Source organism: Cyprinodon variegatus, unplaced genomic scaffold (assembly GCF_000732505.1).
Source record: "Cyprinodon variegatus isolate N-32 unplaced genomic scaffold, C_variegatus-1.0 Scaffold213, whole genome shotgun sequence".
NCBI lineage: Eukaryota > Metazoa > Chordata > Actinopteri > Cyprinodontiformes > Cyprinodontidae > Cyprinodon > Cyprinodon variegatus.
Genome location: NW_015150666.1, coordinates 514,383 through 541,210, shown reverse-complemented (window position 1 = coordinate 541,210; position 26,828 = coordinate 514,383). Strand labels below are relative to the sequence as shown.

The 26,828-nt window shown below is 38.7% G+C and overlaps 1 protein-coding gene across 3 annotated transcripts in view; it reads left to right on the top strand.

Moving 5' to 3' along the window:
• The window catches only part of grik4 (glutamate receptor, ionotropic, kainate 4), a 461,142-nt gene extending 434,523 nt beyond the window's left edge, over positions 1-26,619 (top strand). Inside the window, exons 15-21 of one of the 3 annotated variants that reach the window (XM_015380401.1) lie at positions 12,808-12,917; positions 13,732-13,905; positions 15,641-15,806; positions 18,354-18,579; positions 22,861-22,989; positions 23,073-23,191; positions 24,784-26,619. In XM_015380401.1, the coding sequence (XP_015235887.1) occupies positions 12,808-12,917; positions 13,732-13,905; positions 15,641-15,806; positions 18,354-18,579; positions 22,861-22,989; positions 23,073-23,191; positions 24,784-25,170 (1,311 nt within the window). In that variant the 3' untranslated portion in view covers positions 25,171-26,619. Of the gene's footprint in view, positions 1-12,807; positions 12,918-13,731; positions 13,906-15,640; positions 15,807-18,353; positions 18,580-22,860; positions 22,990-23,072; positions 23,192-24,666 lie in introns of all 3 variants that reach the window. The other 2 variants (XM_015380400.1, XM_015380402.1) reach the window with 2 other exon arrangements.
• The last annotated feature ends 209 nt before the right edge of the window (positions 26,620-26,828 follow it).

Genomic DNA, 26,828 nt, shown 5'->3' with positions numbered 1-26,828 from the left:
GGTTCTGTGGCCTCTCAGACAAGATTAACCAAACCCATGGGCCCCGATCTTCAGAAGGTTTAGGCTTCCTAAAATATACTCAAACTTGTACCACACCTTTAACAGAGCAGGTCTTTAACAACTGTTTGGTGTCTGTATGTGGCTTCATCATTATCCTGATCATATTCCAATGACCAAATGGTGCAAATGTAAACATTTACTCCCTGCAAAGTGATATCTCAAATCTGAAACTGTTGAAGTTTGAGCGTTTTTTAAGACATGCAGACATTTTGAAAATTTGGGCATATTTGGTCTTTTTATGGATGCTTAATCTATATCAACAAAAGTCAATGAAAAGTAGGACTGTTTTTCTCTGTTTGTTTTTTGGTTGGGGGAGTTAAAAGTCAGGCATGTATTTGTATATAATATATTTTTTGTGTCTATTTAGCTATGCTAAATAGACACGTGTCTCTGTTAGCTATGCATACTAAAAGGATATAATTGCTGCCCATTATTATTTGCAAAATAAGCTGATATAGATTGGACCCTGTATGCCTGGTAATGAAAATCTGAATTATTTTAACTTGACCAGTACCACCCACACTCTGCTCTATTCAGGATGAATGAAATTTCAAAAAATCTATTCTACAAGAACAGAAGGAAAAGATTAGCAGAAAAAAATAAAATAGAAAAGTCAGAGAAACATAAATGCAAGTTCCAGAGTTAGATTTAATATATTAACAGTGTTTAAAACTGCTATAGCTTTTTATTGCAGGAGTCCAAAGTTCTATCTAACTGTAGGGCTTGGTCAGACTTGCGTGTCGTCATCGGAGTTTTGTACGACAACTCAAAGCTTGAGAGTTACATTCTTTTTTAGCCTCCAACCGGCTCTCTTTCACGATCGGACTCTGACCAGATTCCCTGTCCCTGCTGAAGAAATTCCCATTCTCACAGCAGATGGGAATGGAAAGCAGATGCTCCCACCTCCATGTTGTGGTCAGGATAATGTCCAGTGTTCAAATATGCAAAAAAAAACTTTTCAAAGCTTAACAAGGGCTCTTATCTTGGATTCTTTCTTAAAATGTTATTTATTTTTCAAGTGCATTATTAGTAATTGTCCACCTGATTTATAGATCTCTGAAACTCTTTCAGAGTTAATATGCATATCATGCTTGCTTTTCTGATCTCTTCCTATAAGATTAGGTAGATGATAATTTCTTTGCAAATTTGCAGTTGTACAGTTTTTGGATTATATTTTAGAAACGTTCAAAGCTTGAGATATAACTTAAATCAGCTTATGAACGTTATCCATCACTAAAAAGTTACTTTCTCTCTCAATAATAATGTTCAGTTTGTTTTTTGAACTAACCTGTAGTTAATTTACAGAAAGCAGGACTATTTACAGATTCCTTTTGATACATTTGGATTTTATTCAGAGGTACAGTAAAGGAGGCTAAAAAGGAGGACATCACACTTTAAATTTATTTTGCACAAAAAAGGAAAACATTTCTTTTTCCTTCCACATGACAATTATGTTCCAATTTGTGTTGATCTATGACTCAGTTTTCTATTAAATGTGTTACCATAATGTTAAAGTACTTTTGTAAAGCCTGTAGTTCAGGGCATTGAATACATTTTTTCCATAATTTCATGAACCCAACCGACTTGGAGAGCTTAAGAAGCAGCAGGACGTTGCTGTGAAAGCGACCCTGTTTGACCCTCTGACAAATCTTCTCCTCGCCCTTGCGGTCGTTTCATCAGGCGTTAACATCTGACAGCATCTGTTCTGACACAATTAGCGATGTGCACATCAGCAAAGAGCCCCACGTGAAGGGCCAGCAAGAGAGTCAACATAAAAAGGAATGAGCAAGAAAAGGACAGAAAGAAAGCTGGGAAATAGGAAGAGAGAGTATAAGAAAATCACAGCATAGAGGTGAGCAGGTTACTCTGCAATATAAAAATGACAAAAGGAGGATTTTTTTTTCTTGGTGAGTCAGTATGCAGGAGATGAACCTCTCTCTCGCCTTAGGAGAGGGCAGTGTGGTATGAATACCAAAAGGTACAGTGACTTGGTGAAATCCTTGACTTGATAACCTCACCAGCATCTTCAGTCACCTTCATGACATGCAGGCAAACCCCCCTAGGAGAAACAAAGAGAGGAGGAAGAGCTACAATTGGAAGATGAGCAAGGGCAGTAAAAGTTAAACCTACAACTTACTAGCTTGTGTGCTCAGAAAAAAGCAAGAATTCGCTTACTGATGAAGGCAGCAGTTTTCGGTATGTTGTTTAGATTTTCTCATAAAAGCAAATCATAAAGGATTTTTTTTTTCTCAGTCTGCATCTTTTCACGCTCTTTGTTTTGCCTCATATCCTCTTATCGGCATAAGAGAAGCATGAGCACCCATAAAGTGATTCACTGCCTTAATAAAAATAGTTTACAGGTGGCAGCAAATGTTTATGTGTGAAGGGACAGGGCAACATATCGCTGTAGTGAACCTCCATAAAATCAATTTTTTTTTTCATTCGGAGTCTTATTCATGCACCGAAGGAGCTATTTCTGTCAATACCGCAGCCTTCTGCCTCGCCTGAGTGTTTATCTCCCCTTGAACCGTTATACCACACTGCTTGTGGTTGCTGGGTTTTGCCCGTCAGCAGTCAACCACCTGCTGCCTCTGTGCAGGGGGAGCAAAGGTGCTCGTCCGAGCACGTATTGAATCCGCTGCGCTGAAGATGACTGACAGCACAGACAGCTGCTGACAAGATTTCAAAGATGCACAGACGCACACACACTTAGAAACCGACGCTCTAAAAACATGTCACACACTAACCTTACAAAATGAAGATATTACAGCTTTAAGAACAGAGTTTAAAGTGTAAATCCCAGAGCATCTGGAGTTTTTTTTTGTTTTCTTAACCTCCTGCACCCAGAGAGACCTTGTACTGGCACAGTAGTATTTGTGAGAGACAGGCAGATAACTGAATTTTTCAGGCAGCCAAGTGCTGCTAAATTCAGCTGCTAAATAGGTGTAGAGGTATTTTGAAGCCGGTTTAAGGGAACAGCAAAATATCTTTTTTTGCAGGAATTTTTACAATTTGTAAAATTTTCTTTAAACCTTTTCAACCCAATTCAATGAAAAAGAAACATTTATATGTAAGACTTGCTCACCAGTCACTGTAATTGACCATTCAATATTATTGAAGTTATAGAGGAGGATTTTCTCAAATTTTTGAAAAGACCAGCCTTCTCCACTTTAAAAAAAAAAATGCACATGCACAACCCTGTACCCCATCCCAATGGAAAATGCCTATTAAATATGTGTGAGTCTGTTTAAAAGTTGCTGTTTGCATTGCTCATACTAGCTTGCCTTCCAAATGAAGATTTGCAATTGTTCCACTGTCAGACTTCTCCAAATAGCATGCCAAGTTTTACCTGTCGAGTAAAAATTTTGCAACCGAGGCATCAGTAGGAAGCCCGACCTGTGCTTTCAGTGTACGCCATCGTGTGAAAAAATCTCGCAAAAACTTTCACACTGACGGGGTACACTGGCGTACACTGCTACTCCTGATAGCATCTGGTCTTGTTTCTCTCTTCTAAGGCCTTTCTCTTCTTCTCAGACACCTCATAGACACTTTTTTTCTTACAACTCTCAGCCATTTTCAAAGACCCACAGTGAGAAAGGCCAGCTTCAATGACTGTCTGAAACCATAGCTCACCACACATATACACCTGAAAGTGCGCATGCGCAGGAAAATATAGCTAACGGGACAAACACGTACGACGGCCTTACGTAAACATATCACCGAAATGATTGACAATTATGAGGACCACTTATTCTGATGATCCACGAGGAAAGAAAATCCCCCGCTATACCTTTAACTAATATATTCCAAGCTTTTGGATGGTGCTTCACTGCACTGGATGCCTTGCTTTCACTCCATGCAGGTTGCGGCAGCCAAGATGCAACCATCAGCTCCCTGTCTGCTTTAACACATTTTATTCAAATGAATGACTGATTACCAGAACAAACTCAGATCTAAATGCAGAAGTATTTTTTTTTTTTTTTTTTTTCCAAATTTGTTTTTCATCCACACAAACCTGGCCTGTTGCAGGTCTGTAAATGAACATTTTTGAAACTAGGTCCGGGAGTAGAATAATGTCAAAACTCTGTTTCTGGTTCAACACCCCTGAGTCGAATAATCAGGTCATTAAAAGGATTCTGGAGAGCCTGCCTGCATAAGGAGGAGTAAATGCAGTGAATTGATTCAGGTGTGTGGAAGAGACACATCTAAATAATTGCTGCAGAGTCAATACAGTACAATACAGGCAACTGCCTCCTGTCATCACATGCTCACCCAGGCAAAGTCAATGACGTGATACAATCAGCTGGGTTTCCTTAGATAGAAAACTTTTAACCGAACTATTAGTATGATTTGACTGAATTGTCTCTGTAAACTACCTTGAGATGCTGTGTTGTGAATTTAAGCTGATTACATGAACTGAAGTAAAATTGAACTGAATTAAAGTGGTGCAGGAAACTGGGCCTCGGAGGCTAAAACTAAAGACTCCTGGTGTACAATGACAGACTTCATTTAGACAAAAAAGAAAAAATTAATGAAATTTATTGTGCACTTTAAATGGACATACATTAAGTAATGGAATAAATTGATAAATAAGACTAAATGTGTCATGTAAATATGCCAATCGAAACAGTCTGATAACATCTAATTAGAGCATCCCGCCTCTGACAGGGAAATGCATCATGATATTTGGTGTGTTTCTGCAGCAGCATCACAGCCCAACAACGGCCCCAAGATACATACTACAGGTACTTCAGTGATGCTGCATCCACCAGCATCCATTTTTTCTAAGTTGTTTGAGAAAAAGAAAAGGTGCTAAAAAATACACTGCCTTCCAGTTTCCAGATTTAAACCTGGAAGGTCAATGTATGCTTCAGTCTCAAGCCTTATACAACCTCTGAAAACAATGTAACTACATCAGAATCTTCCATCACAGGCTTTTTCAGCTCCTCTTTAACTTCAAAACTCCTCAGATGGGATTTTAAAAGTGTATATTTTTCTAAATACTTTTAAGTTCATTGTTTATTTTTGAAGGACCTTCTGTCTCAACATGGGGCTACATAGGCTACAATAAATATGCATTTGTTTTTTTGCTAGGAGATCTTTGCTGCACAGGCAGGGGGTTTACAAATGGAGCTGGAGTGAGAAATACAATTTTCCTTCCACTGCACATCATTTTAAAAGGCAAAACAAAGTTTGCTGTTTGTAAAGACCCAGATTCCTTTAAAAAAAATCACATTTCACATCCGATTTTATTTCTTTTCTTTAATTCCATGATTCTGTCTGGCTTTTCTGATAATCATTTACCAGATTCCTGTTTGGTATCAAACCATGAACCTGTTCCAGTCTTTCAATCTATTGTTTCATTTTTCTCAGTGAACTACTATATTTTCTACAGTTGGTTCTTAAACGAGTCTGCAGGGGTAGTTTGGCTGAAACTTTAACCATACCAATGAGACTTTTTCTTTCTGAATTCTCGTCAGTCTCTCCAAGTCTCATTCTTGTCCCATTTTGCTCTGAACTAAATTTGACCGCTCAGCTTTAAAATGCCCTGTTGCCTTCTCAGCCCAATCACTGTGCCTGTGCCTCTGCTATTTGGTGCTGAGTGCAGCTTTTTATTTATTTATTTTTTTCAGAGCTGAAAAGGAGAGAAAATTTAGGCTTTTAAGAGCATAGAGGGAACTAAAATTGTCAAAGCACACCAATAAAACCCAAACAATGAGATGAAAGCTCCTAAGATAAAGACTGAAAGTGGCAACAGTCTTACACGACTGACTTTTGATTTGTCAGCAAGAGACTCTTCGCTATCCTTAATGTATTGTCATATATTTATTATATTTTGAGTTCAGATAACTTATTTTTTTTATAAGTTTCTCTCTCCGTTCCGGCTTTACTTGGATGTTTGTAAAATTTGATATTAGAGAAAAAATGTCTCCTGAGGAAAAAGTCATGACATGCTTTGGAAAAGAGGAACAATTTATGCAGTTTCCTCTGAGTGCTCATTAGTGTTTCTGCCGCAGCCTCACCATGGATGATTCCCTCTGACTCATGAAAAAAAAAAACTTTGTTTGAGTCCTAAAGCAAACATTTTAGCGCACCAAAGTGAAGAATTTCTGAGCAGCACCATCTCCAGCTGTTTTCCCTTTTGTCATTGTAATCTCAGTCTCTACCCTACATCCCTCCTGTCTGTCTCCTTTTTCTAGCCTCTCTTTCCTGCACCTTCACTCAGCTGCCATCTGTTTGCATTGGAGTCCCTCGTTTCCTCTGCTCTTTTTTTTTTTTTTTTCAAATAACAGCACCTCAGTGGGGACTTAAGATGTGGGCACACTGGAGCCATCAGTTCTCAAAGCGCTTCTTCAGCATGTAGCCAACTGGACGAGCAAACAGGAAGATTCACGTCAGCGCAACCTCTTGCACCAACTAGCATTGACTTGGCAGCTTTTCTCTTTTGAAGCAGCACTCTACCTTGAAGAAGGCCATTGTGTGCTTCCGCACTCTAGTCTTCTATTTCAGACCACTATCATCATTATCGACACAGGAAATTACCCCATGCAGATAGAACGGTGCACATTATGACTGGCAGCCTGATTAGGATCTTGCTCAAAATGATACTGAATCTCACTCTTTGCCCCTGCTATCCGTAACCAGGCTTAAACACAAGTGATTACAGTCGCATTAATGAGTTTTCATCCCTGCATGTCTTTTAGCATAACAAATGCCCGGCAAAATAATTCCCCCACTTTACCTCAAATTTGATTTTGAAGGGCCTCAGAAATCTATCAATACTGTGTTCCAGCTTGCGTGAGGTCTCCTAGGAACATCTAATTGAATATATTTCCATAAAAGTGATTTAGGCTTGTTCACATGGGCTCTAGAGTGTTTCAGAGAAGGAAGATAAGCAATTTCTACACAACGTTTTATGCGTTTGTCTTCTAATAACACTCAGGCAGTCGGTTCCTTGATCACCTTCACTCTCTGAGCGCCCTAACAGCCCCGACAGCCACCTCCATTTTTATGTCGTTAACAGATGGTGGATTGTGCATCTGTGTGTAAACGGCTAATGTTCCCTCGCTGAATATGGAGGAAAGAAATACAGTATGAGCGTTCACAAACTCATATAAATATGCACACAGACCCGTTCTGACGCTGATTCAACTGTAATTGGTTTCATTTAGAGGACAAAAGCTGCTGGCGGTGGATAATGAAACATTAGAAATTAGCCCCTGGTTTCCCACAGGGCCACTGACTGCCGACCTTATTTTAGCAACTTTATATCCTACTAACCAATCCAAACAGATATATAGCAGCCCCGTAGCTGCTTTGCTACTGCTAGCCTTATTGCTCCAGCCAAAGCTATTAATCTATTTCCCCTTTTCCCTCTGAGCTGGGCCACTGTGCACCCTAGTCCTGCTGGAAGTCAAGTGTAGGTCACAGAAATGAATTTATGTTTAATGCAGCTGTAATGGCCTAGTCTATTATCTGACTTTTATCTGTCTAATGCATATTGCCTAGTGGGAAACACAAATACTCCCTGTTGTGTTTACTTTGTTTAATTATTCTGACCTCCAATTTTTTTAAATGGTTAAACAATATACCTTTTTTTTTTTAAGTAATTTCAATGTAAATTAGAGTATATCACATGCATACATAGCAGCTCAGTTCATAACTGTTTTCTTTTATGCGCAATGCGGTGGACAATGGTGTGCTGTCAAGTGGCGGTGGAGGTTTGACGAGATCCAAATGCAGACACAAAAGCTAAAGTGGTTTCTTAAAGATTTAATTAACCAAGAAGTTCAAGAAAAGCAAAAATCCAAAACACAAACTTGCCCCACTGAGCATCCAGTTGTGTCATCTCTAGTTGCAACAATGCCATCTGCTCCTCCCGTTTGTTTAGCAGTCTCTCCTGGGCGCCCAAAACTGAGACCAAGTCTGCTGGGGCCATTCTTGCCTGGTTTGTACTTTTACAGTGTGGGGAGGAGGTTTGACAGAACCCAAATGCAGACACAAAAGCTGAAGTGGTTTCTTGAATATTTAATTAACGGAAAAGTTCAGCAGAAGCAAAAATCCAAAACATAAATCAACAAAATCCTCAAAAACTGAGAACCGGAATACTTGCAAAAAGGGGGCAAAGAAATAATCACAAACCAGCAAAGAGTGAGTGAACAGGAGGAGAATATATGTGAGAGAGAAACAAAGATCAGGCTAATTAGCAGATTGGGTGTGAACAAGAAGGCAAGAAGGGAGCTAGGGAAAAGGTGACTGACACAAGAGGGCAAACAAGAAATATCTAAGAACCCAAATAAAATCAATAATAACTAGAACACAAAAATGGAAATAAGACCAACGAAGACTCATGGATAAAACTAGAACAGAACCAAAACCATGACATGTGCCAGTTCATAATCGAAAAGAACAAGCTCAAAGTTCAGTTCAATCTGAAAAACTCACACAAAGAGAAAAGAAAATTAGGATAAATTTATTGATACAATTACTTTGTCTTTGGTGCTCAGACCTTGGCAGGAAACATAGCTCTGAATTTTGATAGATATGCATTAACAGGAGCAAAGAATAGGACTGTTTCCCCCCCGGGCCTGAAACTGGTGGTGGAGTGGAGATAGATGAAGTTGGTCAGTCTGTAGACTGCTGGTTAGTGAGGCGGTCTGCCGAGCTTTATGGGGAGATCCAGTGGACTGCGTGAGCTGATACTAGAGCTTTACTCAGGGACGTGGAAGATGGAAGTCCATTTGGATATCACAGGTTGAGAGAACCTGTCCATGATGAGCAAGCATGAAGCGACAGTGGAGAGGAAAAACTCCCCGTTGGGAAGAAACCTCTGGCAGAACCAGGCTCAACATGGCAGTCTTCTGCCTGACCGGTTAAGATGAGACAGGGAACACAGTAAGAGTCTGGGAGGAATGACACTCTGCTGAAGCTCAAGCTACGATGGTGGAGGAGGGGCTGGAGGTGGGTTGAAACGGTGTCATCTGAATGAAGTCACACAGCGCATCCGCCGCCCGCACACAGGAGCAGATGGTGGGTATCGGAAGCCTTTAAAGATGAGCTTTGGATGCCGATTGGCTTTCATGGAGATGTGGTTCATAAGCTGATTGGCTGTGTTACAGGTGGATGTATGAAAAGCAATGGGTTTCTTCAGTTGCACTTCCGCCTAGGCTCCATTTAACACAGATGAAATTTAAGTAGCTCACGTTTATAGTTCACTTTTCAAAAAACTGATCTAAGGTTGCAAACTGATATTTTATCCTTTAAATGTGTGATCATAATATATAGAGACAAATAGAAGATGCTTGATGCAGTCAAGGTATACTGTATGTGCAGTGAAGCTTTTATTTAGCCAAATTACAAAGAACTTCAGAAACATACAGGTACATTCAGGTTCTGCTGAAAAAAATGGGTATCAAAAATTATTTCTTACGTTCCTCATTGAGTAGCATTTATTTTCCAACTCAATGTGTTGCTTTAAATTTGAGGGACGTGGCTGACATATGGACTTGTTTGTTAAGTCCCAATGGGCACAATTTGCAAAAACCTGAGGTTTCTTCTGTCAAAGTCTTCCTTTGTTAGTTAAAAAAACTGGCATCAGCAATACCAGTAGATGAGACTGAGTCGCGCAGAGTAGTACTAGCAGTAGACATGCTGGTCTGTCATGATGTGGGCTGTAATAAGTGCCATAAAACCTGACGTTATCCAATGAAGTGTCGTTATCAAGTAAACATGAATGTGAGCTGTGTGTGTCGCTCATTATTCTCAGAGTGAACATCGCTCTCGTTCATGTTCATTAATATTAAGATCAAAACTGGTCAGTTCAGTTCATCCTTCACTAAAAGTATGAGGATATTCTGTGAATGCCGTTCATTGAACGTTTCATTCACAACACTGGCATTGCATATATCAGACCAGTCAATAATGATGAATAGGTTGATGAAAAAAATCATGTTATTTAGCTGTTTTATATAAAAACAAATCTAACCTGCGTGACATTTGTTTGCATTTAACACATTGATTGAACCCTTTACTGAACCACGTTTTACTACAGTTACAGCTGCAGTTGTTTTCACTGTATTTCTGTGCCTTCTTTGCTCATCTGGAGACTGACATTGTGCCCATTTTTCTTTAATTCATTCCCACATCCTGATGCTGCCATCACCATGTCTTACAGTGAAGGCAGCATCTGTTTTTCTCCTCACACAGTGTCTTGCTTGCTAAGAATCGTTTTTTCCTTCTTTTCCTCTCTTCTGAACAGAGATCCTTCTTTCTTATTACACTTTCACTGTCCATTTTGTGGCTTGGAGCGGTTTTCTTCTTGCCACTCTTCCATTAAAGATGTTCCATTTGGTTTTATTCCAATTTAATCCATACTGATAAAGCTCATTGATACGCAAGGTTCCATTTTTAGAGAGCGACCTGTTTTGAATATATATTCAAAAGAAGAACGGTGCATGACTAAAACATAGCCTGTTAACAGATTATTCTCACTGAGTTATAGTTTTTCTGTAGCTCTTCCAGAGTTACCATATCCTTCTTCGTTTCTCCATTATCTCCTAATTATTAATTATCTGATCAAAGCATGAACCATGAAATGCTAAAAACTATTGTCTTGTACCACTACCTTGCTTTATATTAGCTCACACAATTCTGGTGTGTTTCTTCAAGTAATGTTACCTCATAGGTATCTGGGGCTTTATTGAACAGCAGGATGTGGACTGTATTCCCTAATTAAGGAACCTCTTCGAGCAATTGATTGCCCTAGAACTTATTAGGTTATCTGACTAAAAAAGGCTAAATACAAATAGAAAAGTCTTTTCGGCTTTTTTTATGTTAAAAAATTTACCTAATTTTTCTTCCACTTCCAAATTATGAGCTACTTTGTGTTGATCTTTCACATAAAACCTTATTACCATTAACAGATGTTTGCAGATGTAAGTTGAAGTTTGAGTTATTTTCCAACGCAACACATTTTTAGCATCATACTGGGAAATAAAGCCTCTTATCTCTGTTGACGTATCACTCTACAGCTTTGCGCCACTCTGTTGACATTTCATGGGAGACTGAGTTTGTGCTTTCATACAGCGTTGATCTGAGTGTTTACATGCAAATGAGATACGCATAATTATAGTGTTATCTGTTTGGGACAGGAAGATCTGTGCTTATCGCATCAAAATCGCTTTATTTACGGTTGCAGTCACCTTATTCTGCCTTCTCCAAATTACAGCAGGCAGCTGCTAATTCTAGATTCACAAACTAAACTGGCCTGAAGCGAGTGAGTTTACACTAAAATCCCTTTAAATCATTCTTCCTGCTCTATAATACAGTGTAGAGGTGTTTGAAAGTGCAAAGTAGCTAAATATCTGTTTTTGCTCCAACTTAAATATAGTTATGGTTATTCTATAACTATTGAAGATTTTCTCAACATTTTCTCATGTTACTTTCACAAACTACCTTATTTGGATTTTATTTGATACATAAACACAAAGTAGGTGCTGTGTTATTCTGCAATGTTTGCTGTTTATTTGTTTTCATCACATCTGGGCCAGTAATTCATAGACCAACCTGTGTGGTTTAATTCCAACTGTTAATGTTTTTTATAATGTTTTTTTTTATATACCTAGACCATAATATGTTTCATTATCTTTTTTTTTTTTATATGAAGATCATCTGTGAGCATTAATCTTTAATTCTTACCACAATTTTCTTTTTAGATTCACAACCGTGCTTTGACTAGGCCCTTTTGACACTAATATATGCTAAAGCATTGTAGCTCTGATTATGTGTTATGTTTTTTGGGGGGGTTTTTCAGCTTTAAGGATGTAATTTGGTTTCATCATATCTTACGCAGCCTCCAACAAGTTTTTCTCCAGGATTGTCTAATATTGGGCCATATGAGTCGACTACATTTGACCTGTTTCCCTACACTGCAGCAGTTAAAAAGTTGCCACTTGTCCATACCTATTGACCCAATGACAGTTTTCCTGCAAACAAATGCACTCCTCTAAGCTGTGAACTTCATGTCCACTAATGTCTAACAATTATCCGAGGTGTTAACAGTGCAGGTGTATTTATACTGAAACCAGTTTCCACCACTGGATTCAATTTAGTGGTTTCAGAATAAAGGGATCTGAAATCATGTTTCCTTTTTCTTTCACTCACCATTCATATGCTGCTTTCTCATGCAGCTTGTAATATGATAAAACGTAAAAGGTGTGAGTACTTTTTTAGTCCTTGCTGGGATCTAATCTTGTATTTAACTATGAAAATGAATTGGTCATTGGGTCCAATGACCCCTCACAGTCCCACCATGAACTGTTCCCCCTGCTGCCTTCTGGGAAGAGGCTTTGCAGCATTCTATGCAGGTCCAGGAGGTTCTGCAACAGCTTCTTCCCTGCCACCACCAGACGGCTGGACTGTTGAGAAAACTCTAAATCATATCACTGACTCTGTATCACACTGTCAACACCAAACCAAAACGCTGCATAATTGCACCATATATATTGCTCTGGTATTGCAGGATTGCTCTGAACTTTCATATCAATGCGTTGTTTTTGCTCCACGTTTTTTTGCCCACACTACGTTTGATCACTGCTGCACTTTAAGGAATGGAAATGTCATGAGAGCTGTACAAAACGAAATAACAATAAAAGCTGTCTAAGTTAAGGAAGTTTAGATATGTGTTTAATTTAATTTTTTTTTTCCTTTTATGCAGCCACTAACGTATTTGTGTTTGCTGCGTTTCAGGGACGTCGGCCGGGCTACTTCTCCTTCCTGGACCCCTTCTCCCCTGGCGTCTGGCTCTTCATGCTTCTGGCCTACTTGGCCGTCAGCTGCGTCCTCTTTCTAGTGGCCAGGTACTGAGAGTTTGATCTTTACAGAGGAGGGGGAGACAAAGGTACGAGAGTAGAACAAAGGGTACAGAGATTAGAAACAAAAAAGAGTTGTTTGGGGGATACACAGAGCAGGAAACAGGTGTCTGTTCCCTATCTTCTTTTAAGTTTTTGAGGTTGATCTTCAACACCACAGGGAACAAAACTGCTCTAGCCTCCATGTTGTGGTTTGTTAGATCCACACTGCCACCTGCTGGCCAGCGAGAGTACTGCTGGAAATACTGCTGAAGCATGTAGTGTTGGATGAATTGACTGAAAAAGAGCTAATTACTCTAAACAACAAGCTGCAGAATTTCTGGAATGCCTGATCCCAGATCAGCTGGCTTATTAAGCCTTTCTTAAGATTTCAGTAGGTGATATGCACCATGAAATGTTAAAGAACAGCCACAGATGACTTCCTTTAATTTCCTAGTTTAGTTGTTTACAAGACAAATCCCACAGCAGTTCACATTTAAAGAAGACGTTTGCAAATGAACTAATGTCATGTTGCACATGACCAAGTGTTGGTGTGGGTCCCATGCTGCTGCATTAGTGCATTCAATCAGACGGTGTCACCATGATTAAAGTGAGCTGCACTTTCGGGATTGAAAAGTAAGCTGTTTCTCTCTCTGGAGAGCCAAGGTGACTTTGTGCGAACTTCGTTCCTGCAGTCACTTTGCTCCTTGTCATTCGTTCTTCTTTCCGTCTCAAAATTTGTCTCTTGGGTTTATTCACTCTGATGCATTCATTCAGACTCTGACTGTTTATATAACCTCCACTGCCTCCTCCTCATCTGTAGACTGACGCCTTACGAGTGGTACAACCCCCACCCCTGTCTGAAGGGACGCTGCAGCTTATTGATCAACCAGTACTCTCTAGGCAACAGTTTCTGGTTTCCTGTTGGGGGATTCATGCAGCAGGGATCCACCATTGCTCCCAGAGCACTGTCGACACGTTGCGTCAGCGGTGTGTGGTTAGTACTGACAGTTATTTTCAGCATTTGAATCCACCACATGAAATGCATTTAATTGTTTGTTTTCACATGCCATCACATTTTTACATTTTATTATTTATAAACAATAAAATCAGGTGTCCTTTCTGCACATTGAAATGTTTTTTCAAACATAACTTATGAAAGACCTGAAGAAATTTGTGAAACTGTAAAAAAAAAAAAAAAAAGGTCAAAAACAGTCTACTGGGTTTCCAAGATTGAAGACATTTCACTTTCCATCCAGGAAGCTTTCTAAATTCAAATGTCAGGAATAGCTTTGAGTTTGAGGTTTTATACAGTAGCCCATCAAAACCTTGTTTTTGTTTTGAAAACCCACAAATTGCATGAGTTCAAAACAATTACTATGACCTGGTTGACTGAGAATCCTCACCAGCAACTAGAAACTGCGTCCTTTTCCATGCTTGGTGAGATTAGATAAAGCATTTTGCAAAAGTGAAAAAACATTTGACCAAACCTTCATGTTGCATTTTGATTTTAGACCACATGTGCCTAATTGAAAAATAGAAGAAAAACCTATTCCAGTATTTTATTGTCATTACACTGACATAAGGGTCTTGCTCAGGGAGCCAGAGTGGCAGCCCGTGGGAGCTTGAACTCAGATCCTCAGGATTCCTGTTGTAATGTTGCGCATTTCAAGTGCAATGCCCTAATCACTAGGTATTTACAAGAACTTACGAATGTAGAGAAGTATTTGACCTCATTTACTAGGGATTTGAACAAAGTATTAAACCACTAAAAAGTTGACCTTAAAATTATTTACATATTACATTACTTAAGAGAACAAAGCGGGGCTCCTGCTTATCACCTGCTGCTGCTCTTGCTTATCAAACTTTAAGCCAAATAAATCTGATCTTAATTCAAACAGAACTAAAAAAAAAAAGTGAAGAAAGTTACCAGACTGGTCATTAAAAATGTCTAGGAGTAACAATCAGGCAAATTCAATGATATGTATAACAAAAAAAAATGTGATGTAATTTCAAGTGAAATAAAATACTACATAGAGGCTGGTAATTTTATTTATTAAAGTTATTGGATGAAATGCCCCCATTTTCTATATATACGTTAGAGATACATTCTTTTTTTGGCAATAAAAACATCCATCAAATTAAAACCAAATATGGGGAAGTCAAAGTACTTGAGCCAAATATATTCTAGAGCTGAAAGAGAGTCCAGCTTTTTTAAGGAAAAAATAAGCAAAGTGGAAGGAAATTTTTACATTTGAAGACAAAAATTTAATTAGGAAAGAGATAAAGACCAGAGCACACAACTCGGCTCGACATTTTTTATATTCCCTATGCATTATCTAAGTCAAAGAGCTGGAATTGTTGTTTGCTTCTTTTTATTTTTAAACTGAAAGTTTGTGGTGAATCTCCTTTATTCCAAGTTTCCAGGACAGTTTTCCAAAATGTATAGTTGCATTTTTGTAGGTGCACATTTGAGACATTGTCTGTCTGTGTCTACTTTTCCAGCTAAAATCCTTTCCAAACCAACCATTTCCCCATTTCTTCATCCATTTCCACCAACCCCCTTATACATCAACCACTGAAACCTCCTGTCCTGTTTTCTCCTCTCAGGTGTGCAGTTCTTTTAATCTTCCTACACTTTCAACGGGACAATTTGTCTTCATAAAACAGTTAATTTTGACACACGTTTATAGATGGATACATATGCTCTTTATCTCTGCCATCCTCCACAGGTGGGCCTTTACATTAATCATCATATCCTCGTACACTGCCAACTTGGCCGCCTTCCTGACTGTGCAAAGGATGGAGGTGCCAATAGAGTCAGTAGACGACCTGGCAGATCAGACAGCGATAGAGTACGGCACCATGCATGGAGGTTCCACCATGACCTTCTTTATGGTGAGAGCTCACTTTACAGCTTTTAACCCCACTTCTTTCTTATTTCACACATCCCTACTGCAGATGAGGGTTTATGCTGTAGTGAATCTCATACAAATATTGTTACTTGTGAACATTTTCTTAACTGTTCTTTTGTATACTGCTAAGCAGTTAAAAAAAGGTTAAAAAAATAATTAGAAGTGCCGCTGTAAATTATGACAGGATGGAATAGAATAGAATAGAATAGAATAGAATAGAATAGAATAGAATAGAATAGAATAGAATAGAATAGAAAATCCCTTTATTGTCCTACAATGGGGAAATTCTGGTGTCTACAGCAGCAAAAAGAGTATAGAAAAAATTGTCATACAAATGTTGACCTTAGAAAATGTATAAGAATAACATAATGGTGAAGAGTTAAAAGATAAAAAATAAAGTAATGCACTGTAAAAGTGTTTAACAATATAGAAACAAATAGCCAATATACAGCTATGGACATTTTTACAGTAATGGATATTTGAAAATAGCAGCAACATCGGAGATGTGCAAAATGGAGGCAGCATGTTAATAAATTGACTAAGATAGAAACTTTGCAAAATCAGCATCAATGTAGCAACTTATTGATGTTGTTGGGAACAGTGGTGGTTATAGAGTCTTACAGTTGCTGGGAGGAAGGATCTGTGTTAACGCTCCCTGGTGCATGTAGGATGCAGCAATCTGTCACTCAAGGAGCTCTCCAGTTCTTCATGCATGGGATGGGAAACATTCATGCATGGGATAGGAAACTGATGACACAGTCTTGTCTTTTAAGCACAGTGTAGACTGTTTCATACAACTTTGGAAATCCAACTTAAATGCATTTTCTATCATCACCTAATTGCATCAAAGTTGAAACCAACACATCTTTAAAACTTCAAGTCAGAGGTTTACACCACCAATACACCAATACACTGATGGTGGACTGACAGAATCGAGGCTGCCATACATCAGCACCAGTAGCAGGCATACCGAGCAAAGTCTTTCGGCCAAGGACAGAACAAAAGGGGTTCAATCTAGCAACTCACAGATTACAGGATTAACTCTTACTTCCTGACCCACCTTCACCCATGTGCACATATTGAAGAGAACTGGATAGAGCATTTAGGGATATTCATTTAGGAATATCCCAGAAACTCCCAAGGCTCCATCCTTCTATCAGCTGGAAGCAATTGTAATGCCAGTGGACAAAGTAGAGGTGTTTTCCCTCATAATGGACAAAGAATGTCCAAACAGAACAAGCCCTTATCTCCAAATGAAACATTTAAAAAATTTGATTGAATTTTAGAGCTGCTCACCTGCAAAAGCTGAAAGCGTGTTGGAGAGTAGTCTATGTTCAAACAAGACAAGGATGTTGCTGTTTGGCTAAAGTGATGAGGAGATTGTGTTGATGAGTCATGATAAGGCTTTGGTTCAAGGGAAACTACAAGACTGATGGCATGAGCATCCTTAGGTTGTTGTTAAACTACCATTTAGCTTGGGTTAAATAATCAAACAATCAACAGAAGGTGATATTTGGAAAAATAAAATGACATTTTAACAGAAAAGGGTGCACACATCATAACTGTTTTTAAGCAGTAAAGTAAGATCCAATTAAGCAATTTAAGGATGTCTTTCAGTGTGCTCTGCAGTGAAATACTACCATAAAATGCCAGGTTTGAAACAGGAAACCAACCAGTTCAATTGAACTATACTAGTTCTGTCAGAATGGTTAAATATCCAGCTCAAATTAAGACAAACTCCAGAAATGTACAGTTTGTTTGCATATTTTTTACTTTTTGTCAGCTCAAGATTACAATTAGGTTTAAATTTCAGAATCAATCTTGTTACTAAAATCCATTTCATTTGTTTTTAATTAGTTCAAATAGATCACGAGCCAAAATACTACATGAGTTCTGATGCATAAATTACTTTCAAACCTGTCACAACTTTTAGTTCACTCAGACTTCCATATTTTTTGTTGATCAGTAGCGTGAGAGTGTTGGGATCTATGTAATCACCTGTTTCTCTTTCTCCTTTAACCATATGTTTTATTTTCATCCAGCCTGTTCACATCGCTATCCATTATCCTCCTCTGTTGGTTGGCTGTCAATTCCCTTTCCAACCTTTTAAATCTTCCATATATTTGACCCCAGAGAGACAGAAGTCAGAGTGCCAATAAAAGATAATGCGGTTGGTAGGGTCATTAGCCCCGCTCTCCCTGATGCTCTCACAACTATTGCAACCTGAATAACTGGTTAGGAACAAATGTAAGACAGGCTTAAGCATCTCAAGTCTTTGGTCTAAATTGGAGCTAGTCTACTGTAGAAGATAAAACTGCAGATGAAGCATAAGCACTAAATGTGGAGCACTGAGTTTGAATAAATCCATCAGTCAAGAAAATGAAAAGGGAAAACATAAAACAAAGACCTTATCTCCACATAGGCAAAGGGAGAAAATGTTTATCTGCATATTATAAACCCCTGCTGCCCCGCTTCTGCACCCGACTGCTTGTTTATTCTGATCTGATCTCATCTTCTTGCGGCCTTGCAGAACTCTCGCTACCAGACCTACCAGCGCATGTGGAACTTCATGTACTCAAAGCAGCCTAGCGTGTTTGTAAAAAGCACAGAGGAGGGCATCGCTCGGGTCCTGAACTCCAACTACGCCTATTTGCTGGAGAGCACCATGAACGAGTACTACCGCCAGAGGAACTGCAACCTGACTCAAATTGGAGGGCTGCTTGACACCAAGGGCTACGGCATCGGCATGCCAGTGGGTAAGTGAGGAATTAGATGTAAAAAGAATAAAAACAGGTGACAGTTACTGGTGGAATAACAGGTAAAGGAGGTTTGATATAAAATGACAACTTCAGAGTCTGATAGTAATAGTTTCTTCTAAACGTGCTGTATAATTCACAGTACAGTCAGGACTGTACTGTATATTTGGTGGTTACATTAAAAAGTGAATTTCCTGTGTAGCAAAACAATTAGTCTTAATATTGGACAAAATGGTGCAATAAGTAAAAAACTGTCAAGATTTACAGCCAAGCTCTTACAGATCAATTTTGTTGCAGGGGTAAGACAGAGAGGGAATTCAAAATATCTTTCTAGTTAAATATTTCAGAGAATTTAGATACAATTTATCTTTCTAAATTGATTTCTTTCAGTCTGGAAAAGATAATCTCAAGTAAATAAGATTAATTTAAAATCCTTTGATACTTAAAAGATACAAATCCTTTTTTGCTACACTATGTGTGACTCAATTCTTCAATTCAGTTTATTTATATCGCACCAATTTACAACACATGTGATCTCTAGGCACTATAAAAAGACAATTCAAACAAATCCCTCTGTTAGATTTGTTCAGATTTTTCTAACTCCTTATGTACATGTACTGTGTAATGTGTTTCATGTGTTCTGAAAAGAAAAGCATAATTATTCAACATTTATGTACTACATTAAGCCCAAGAGACAGGATGCTCTGGACCTACTTGCTAGTCATGATTTTCGTCTTTATTTCAAGGGCAGGTATAATTTATAATTCATAAAATGTATGATTTAGAATTATTTAACAGAGATTACTGTTGTAAAGTTGTGGGAGATACATATTAGTGAAGATAAATGAAGGATGCTGATTTTCAAGTAGAGAGATACACTATATTTCCAAGAGTATTCACTTACTTTCCTTGATTAACATATGAGCTTCAGTGATATCCCATTCCTAATTTATAAGGATTCAATATGACGTCAGTCATCCTAAACAGCTAGAACAAATTCAACTCTTGTGGGAAGGCTGTCTATAAGGTTTAGGAGCATCTGGGAAGTTTTAACCATTCTTCCAGACCCACCATGTGAGGTCACACACACTCAGTCTCAGGAGGTCTCTGTTCTAATTCATCCCAAAGCTGTTCTATCAGAGGTCAGGGCTCTGCGCAGGCCAGTCACGTTCATCCACACCAGACTCTAGCATCCATGTCTTTATGGCCCTTGCTCTGTGCTCTGGTATACGCTCATGTTGGAAGAGGGAGGGGCCAGCTCCAAACTGTTACCACAAAGTTGGGAGATAGTGGATTCACCAAAAAGTCCACTTGTTGACAATTCCACTTAATAAAGCTGTCAACTCATATCTGGACAACATTTAAGTTGCCCCCTACCTCAAACGGCTGTGGGCCCACATGTCTGTGTGCTTGCAAGCTGGTCTCATTGGCTTATTCTATTATCATAGCACTCTCTATCTGATATAAAATGCAGCATTGTATGTTTATTTTATTACTTTTATATAAGTGGAATCAGATATTGTAAGTTTCACTTCATATTGCTCTCTTCGATCAACACTTTTACTGGTTAAATAAATGAGTTATAAATGAATCAGTTCTTTTGTGTTTTATTAAATAAAATAAATACACTAAATTGAACCAGATACTTCAGAGGCGTTCAGCTCGGGTCAGAGTTTCACTGCATTCTATAAGTGCTGTACGCTGACATGGGTTGCTTCCAGAGCTGTTTTCGTCTTATCCGAGCCAAATTTGACAACTTGCCACCCCAAATCGGTGCCTGCATACCCTGCCAGGACACCAACACATAGAGGAGCCTCTCACTGATTGGTTGTTGTTGAACAGAAAAAGTTCAGATTATCCAACTCCAGCATCAGCTGCTTAGAAATGTGTGATGCGTGTTAGATGTTTAAACGCTCATGACACTTTGCTCCAGATGCTTGAGATCACAACGCATTAATGCCCTATTTGGAGCACGGAATTGTCCAAAATGTCTTGTGATGCTGAAGCTAGCCCAGCTCCAAAAAAACAACCCCTCACCATAATCCCCCCTCCATCAAACTTTATGCTTGGCACAATGCAGTCAGGCAAGTACCATTCTCCTGGCAACCACCAAATCCAGACTCTTCCATTAGATTCCTAGAAGGAGAAGCACGATTAATCACTCCAGAGAGAACATATTCAATTCTCTGGAGTCCAGTGGCAGTGTGCTCTAGAAAGTACATCCCACTCTTTGCATTGCACTTGGTGATTTATGGCTGGATGCAGCTGCTGAACCATGGGAACCTATTCCATGAAGCTTTCTGTTCTTAATTAAGTTAATCTGAAGGCCACATGAAGTTTGGAGGTGTATAGTGATTCACTGCAGAAGGTTGGTAAACCTCTCCTCACTATGAGGCACTGGTTTATGTGGCCTAAAGGGCTGGTTATACTCCTGCAGCAGTGTGTCGCAGTGAGCGATTTATGCCCAGTATTGAAGCGTGGTCTGTGCTACATACTGTGGGTCTAGATAAGGCCGAGGCGGTGAGGAAGTTGGGGTGAGTTTGTCAAACAACGGAGGGACATGACGGCGAAAAATAGCAGGGATCCAGGTGGGAAAAGGGTCCCAGCGTTCTCACACACCTCGCTCTTCTAGCTGGTCCAACTTCACAAGTTGTTTTCTGCAATTTCGGTCATAAAAGCAAAAAGAGCCGGCCTCCTGTCTGCGGCACTGTCTGCGGTCAGCTACAATTTGGGAGAGGTGCAGCGGAGTCTCTGCAGAGGTGGGGGGGGACTTCTTTTTGTTCACTGCGGCACCTACGCAGACGACCTATTTTCAAAGTATAAATCAGCTATAACACTTTGTGGCTGAGTTGCTGTTGTTCTTAAACACTTCCATGATGTAATTTTATAGGTTTCTTACTCATCAGACCAATCATGAGGCTTTTTCTGTTTTTCCTAATGGTGTATGTTTTTTTTTTTTGTTTTTGTTTTTTTTTATCTGCCTTAACATGCTGCTACAAAATATATTCTTAACTAGGTTAGGAAAAATAAACACTTGCTGAAGGTTACATCTGGCTTTCAGAGTTTTTCCAACACTCCTCTCAGCAGACAATATTTTTGTCCTTGCTGTCTTTGTGATGCAAGCAGATCTGGTCTAATGGTTCTAAACTACAGCCTCCTGCACACACTCATGGCTTTTCTAGAGTTTATGCAGAATACCAATCTATTTGAACTCTAATTTGAATAAATGTAGATAAATATGGATAGTGAATAAGCCATTATGCATGCACTATGAATGATTAAAATATGGGAAGACTGTGACAGCGAAGGGAGAGGCTTTTTGTCCTTGAAAAAACCTTGAGGCATTTCCCTCTAGTTGGAATTAGAACCATGCATAGTTTAAGGCTTCGCCACATTTAGCGCCTGCAAATAGTTTTATGAACTAATTTGTAAACTCTGTCTCCAGCTCACAAAGTTTCAATGCAGAGCAATGTACTAAAATGCTAGAGTAGCAAAAGCAAGTTTATGCACTGTTTGGTAAGACTTGTTGATAAAACAGCTTTGGACACACTCCAGTGCTGTTTGAGTTAAATGTGTGGCGATAAAGGTTGTTCTTCTGCTTCATAAACTTTGCAATTTGCCCAAAACATTTAAATTTAATGATAAGGCTCTATATGGACAGCTGCAATTGTAACGAGGGAAAACTTTTAGATCAGCACAGTATTATAGATGGCTATAACACAATCTTACAAACTCTGATTTCATTTCAGAGAGTGATTAAAAAGAGGTTATCTTTCTTTTTATTGCATATTGGTTTCACCCTGTGATGTTAAAAAAGGAATTGGATATTGAAACTACAAGTTATGAGGGAAAATATGCTGAGTTTTCTTACCTTGGAACAGCTTGTCAAAGATGCAATGGGTTCTGCACTTTGCAATCTGCTTTTGTACTGGCATATCATTGTTCCAGAGAGGACCGTCTCCTTTTCAACCTAAGAAGCAGGAGAGGTGCAGTATAATCAGCTGATTGCAATCTGAAATGTATGCCACTAGGTGTGAATGCAATCGCCACAATGAACCTTTAGAAAAACTGGGGTCTGACTGCATTGTTCAGTCAAAAGACCGGCCTCTGATTTCATCTTCAAATTGACTGCCAAACCAACCCCAGCCACACAGATAATGGTTCAGTGCAATCGGTCTTGAGACTTTTGTGGAAAATTAGATTAATTCTCAAAGTTCTTCAGGTTTCAGAAACTTTAATGCACCAAAGTAGACCTTTCTGTGCTTACTCTTCCCCTTTCAGGGTCAGTGTACCGTGATGAGTTTGACCTCGCCATCCTTAAACTTCAAGAGGACAATCGTTTGGAGATCCTCAAGAGGAAATGGTGGGATGGGGGCAAGTGTCCGAAGGAGGAGGATCACAGAGCCAAAGGTTTAATTTCTTCCTTTAAGAGCAAAAAAACACTATTTTCATCCTTTATTTATCCTCATTTCTTGAATGTTTCATTTCCTTAGGTCTTGGGATGGAGAACATTGGCGGGATATTCGTCGTGTTAGTCTGTGGCCTGCTGGTGGCTATCTTCATGGCTGTGCTGGAGTTTGTCTGGATGTTAAAACAGGCGCCAGGAAATGAGGTATAAAGGGAATGTGCTTTTTTACCCCTTCCCAGTAGACAAACCTCGAGGTTTTGTATGACTGTGTTGCATCTCTTCTTCTAATATTCTTCCAGACATATTTTTTTATGGTGCCCTCTCACATGTGAATTATAGTTTTTCACATTTATGAGTTAATGGAGTCCTTCTTGCATGCATTTAAGAGCTTTTTCTTTGTTGAGGAACCTTTGCTTTCGCAGCAGATGAACATTACATACAGAACTTTGCAAAATAATTTCGACTCCAGGTTGTTTTTTACTAGGGTTTAATGAGAAGGACCAAACAGAAAATAGCTCAAACTATACACATAAACTAACAGTAAAACATTTTTTAACATTTATTTTTAGTCCCCCTGAGTCTAAATCTGTAAAACGTATTTATGTAATCGATGCATTTGGTAGGTAGGTGCCCAGACAGTGCATCTTTCACACATGTTCAGCTCCAAAGGTTTTGCTGAATATCCCTACTTTCACTCACGAATATATTTAACTGCAGAGGTGTCATGTAGCAAAGTGCTAATACTTCATTACCTTACTTTAGTAGAAATTTTTAGGCTATCTATACTTTACTGGATTATTTTTTAGGCAACTTTTTACTTCTACTTCTTACATTCTTCTTACAAACACAACACTCCTTAGTTGTGTTTCATTCAAGCTCATTTTCATTAAAAACCATCAAAATAATTTGTTTCATCCAGACAAATAATTTCTTTCTGGTTGCACCAACTTGTTGGGATACATACCACACATCCAAAATAAATAATTTTTCAATTTAACACTGTTGCCATTAGTTATAAAACTAAGAGAATTAAGTAAAAGGAAGTTATCCCTAACATTTTTTCCTGCATTACTTTTACTTTGATACCTAAAATACTTTTAAAAATAGTATTTTACACTTTTACTTGAGTAAAAAGCTTAAGTTGGTAGTCTAACTTCTACAAAAGTGTTTTAAACAGTAGGATTTATACTTCTACTTGAGTAATAAACTTTAACATTTTGACACCTCTGTTTAATTGGAGCAGTCCCAGATTAATAACGTATAGAACTAATCCTGTGCTATACTGTACATTGTTATTTTGGCTTACTAGGATTTCACATAAGAGAATAAAGAGAAAGGGGATGGAATACAAATGCACATCACGCTTTTCTAATAAATTATTAAAAATATAAACATATGCTTCCTTCCATTATAAATCATGCACTGCTTTTTGTTTGTTTGTTTTATCATTTACTAACAAAAACACACTTTTATGGTTGAAATGAGAAGGGGAGACGTTTGGATACTTTCGAATAACCCTGAATCAGTCAAAACCTTTATTCATTTTGCTTCATGTGTCAGAAGTGAAATTAACATTTTAACATATTGTTTTAATGTGTTCTCTATTTTCTGACTGTTCAATAATCATCAAGATAACCATAAAACCTGTATGTGTTGTGTGTGTTTGTGACGTCCGTCAGTCTGTCCTGGTTGAGTCAGTCAGTCAGTGACTTGTCTGGCCTCTCTCCATTGTTCTCCCTCTCTTATCCCCCCTCTATCCTTTCTTTTGTTCCCATTCCTGTGTGTGCACGCAGCAGTCAGTATGTGAGGAGATGCTGCGGGAGCTTCATGGGATCGTGCTGTGTCAGGACAGCCTGCAGGTGAGGCGTCGGCGAGCAGCTTCCATGCTGCGGCCGCGACCTTTACCACTAGAGGAACGTCGAGCACGAGCAGCCGCCGTCAGCCTTAGCAACGGCAAACTGTGTGCTGGCACTGGCCTGCCAGAGCCGCTCTCCCACAGACTGGCACAGGAAGCCACCCTGGTCGCCAGGGGCTGCAGCCACATCCGGATTTGCCCTGAGTGCAGACGTTTCCAGGGACTTAGGATGCGTCCCGCGGGGGCCAGTGCTGCTATTCCATCTCCCACACACAGCGAGGAGAGCATAGAGTGGGACAAGACAACAAATAGCAGTGAACCTGAATAACACTTTGGAAATCCAACATAAATTACTTTTCCAGTAGACACCGCTCTTTTTCCAGGGATCAAAGACCATGTGGTATTTTTATTCAGCCGTTCTGAACTTGTTCTTAAAAAAGCAGGACAATACTGATGACATGTTTTGCCCAAGAAGCAAAGCCCAAAGTCAAATTTTGAACTTTTTTTGGCTTATTTTTTCCCCTTGGTCAGAGGAAAAAGAATTGATGAGCCTGTCACATTGGGGTCTGTCCCTGTTGGCCCTTTGTACCTTATGGAGCAGGACAGACATAAACAGCTATTGGGCATTTGTACTATGCAGTATTTTCAGTCGTTTATCTTTGTGCTGTTCATTTTTTTTTTTTTTTACATTTTATTTGATGATATTGTTATTCCATTCTTAAAGAAATTAAAACAATTCTTTTATTTCTATTTTGAGAATATCTGTATGAAAATGTATCGCATCTGATGTGCTGCGAAGGAGAGGATATTAAAGCAAAGTCGTCCTTTAAACCTTTTTTTTGTTTTAAAAGTGCCAAAAACCAAGAGTGTCACACTTTGGCTGAAGAAAGCACCACAGCCTTCACAACACAAACCAATTAAACCAATAAAATAAACATATAGACAGACAGAGACTTGTAGTAACATTATTCATTTAAAGAAGCATTTTAACCATTGCTATCTCTGAAAGACAGCTCTGCATGGTGGTGGGGGGTCAGTTCAATCCAATCAGATTCAAATGTAATTGACAAAGTTGCAACATTTATTTAGAAGAGTTTTACTGAAAGATGTACATTTATTTCCACCTTAAGCTGCTTTTACCACATATGATAAGTGCTTTTTTTCCAGGGGTACAGAGAAAAGTATTACTTTTAGATTGAGTTGAAAGGTTTCTTTTTGTTTCTATACAGTGCATTAAAAACTATATAAACTTTAAGACACTCTGAAATGTTTGAGCTTAACAAATAGAGTGCTTTATCAGACAAAGATAACCTGAGGTGATACAACCTGAAATTGTTTTGTACATTCTATCAAAAAACAGTCTGGATTTATTTAAAAATATAAATGCCAACCTTTTTTAATGTAAGTCATGAAATATGTTTATTTTAACTGATTACATCCAGGCCTGGATACTAATCTGCATTCAATTTAATTCAACTGAAAAATACTTAGAAGGACTAAAATACTCAATACTGTAAGTTGTTGAAGATGCTGATGCGTGAAGGGAGGAAGTTATCTCCTGTAGAGGTCTGCATTACAGCAGGTCTAGTGAAGCCTGTATAAAGACGCTTGTTTTGCAAATTCATCTTATGAAGTGGATGCTCAGTGTTGTTCAAAATGTTCTTCAGTTTATAAAGAATTCTTCTTTGTGAAATCATCTCCAGGGGAGAATATTGAACAGAGTTTCAGTCGTTTGCTCTGATGCTGCTGTTACCCCAGCAGATGATGGCAGAAGAGATCACAAACGCTGACAGATTTAAGATTCCTTAAAAAAAAAAGTTTGTCCTGCTTGTTCTCTTATTGTAGTCCGTTTCACTTTTTCTTCACCTTTTGGGACGGTGTAAACAACTTATCCTTCTCCAACAGCCCCAATCCTTCTATTACGATTTTAAAGTGTTTGACCTGTTTTTCATCAAATCTACAATCCTCTCCTTTGTTTATTAACAT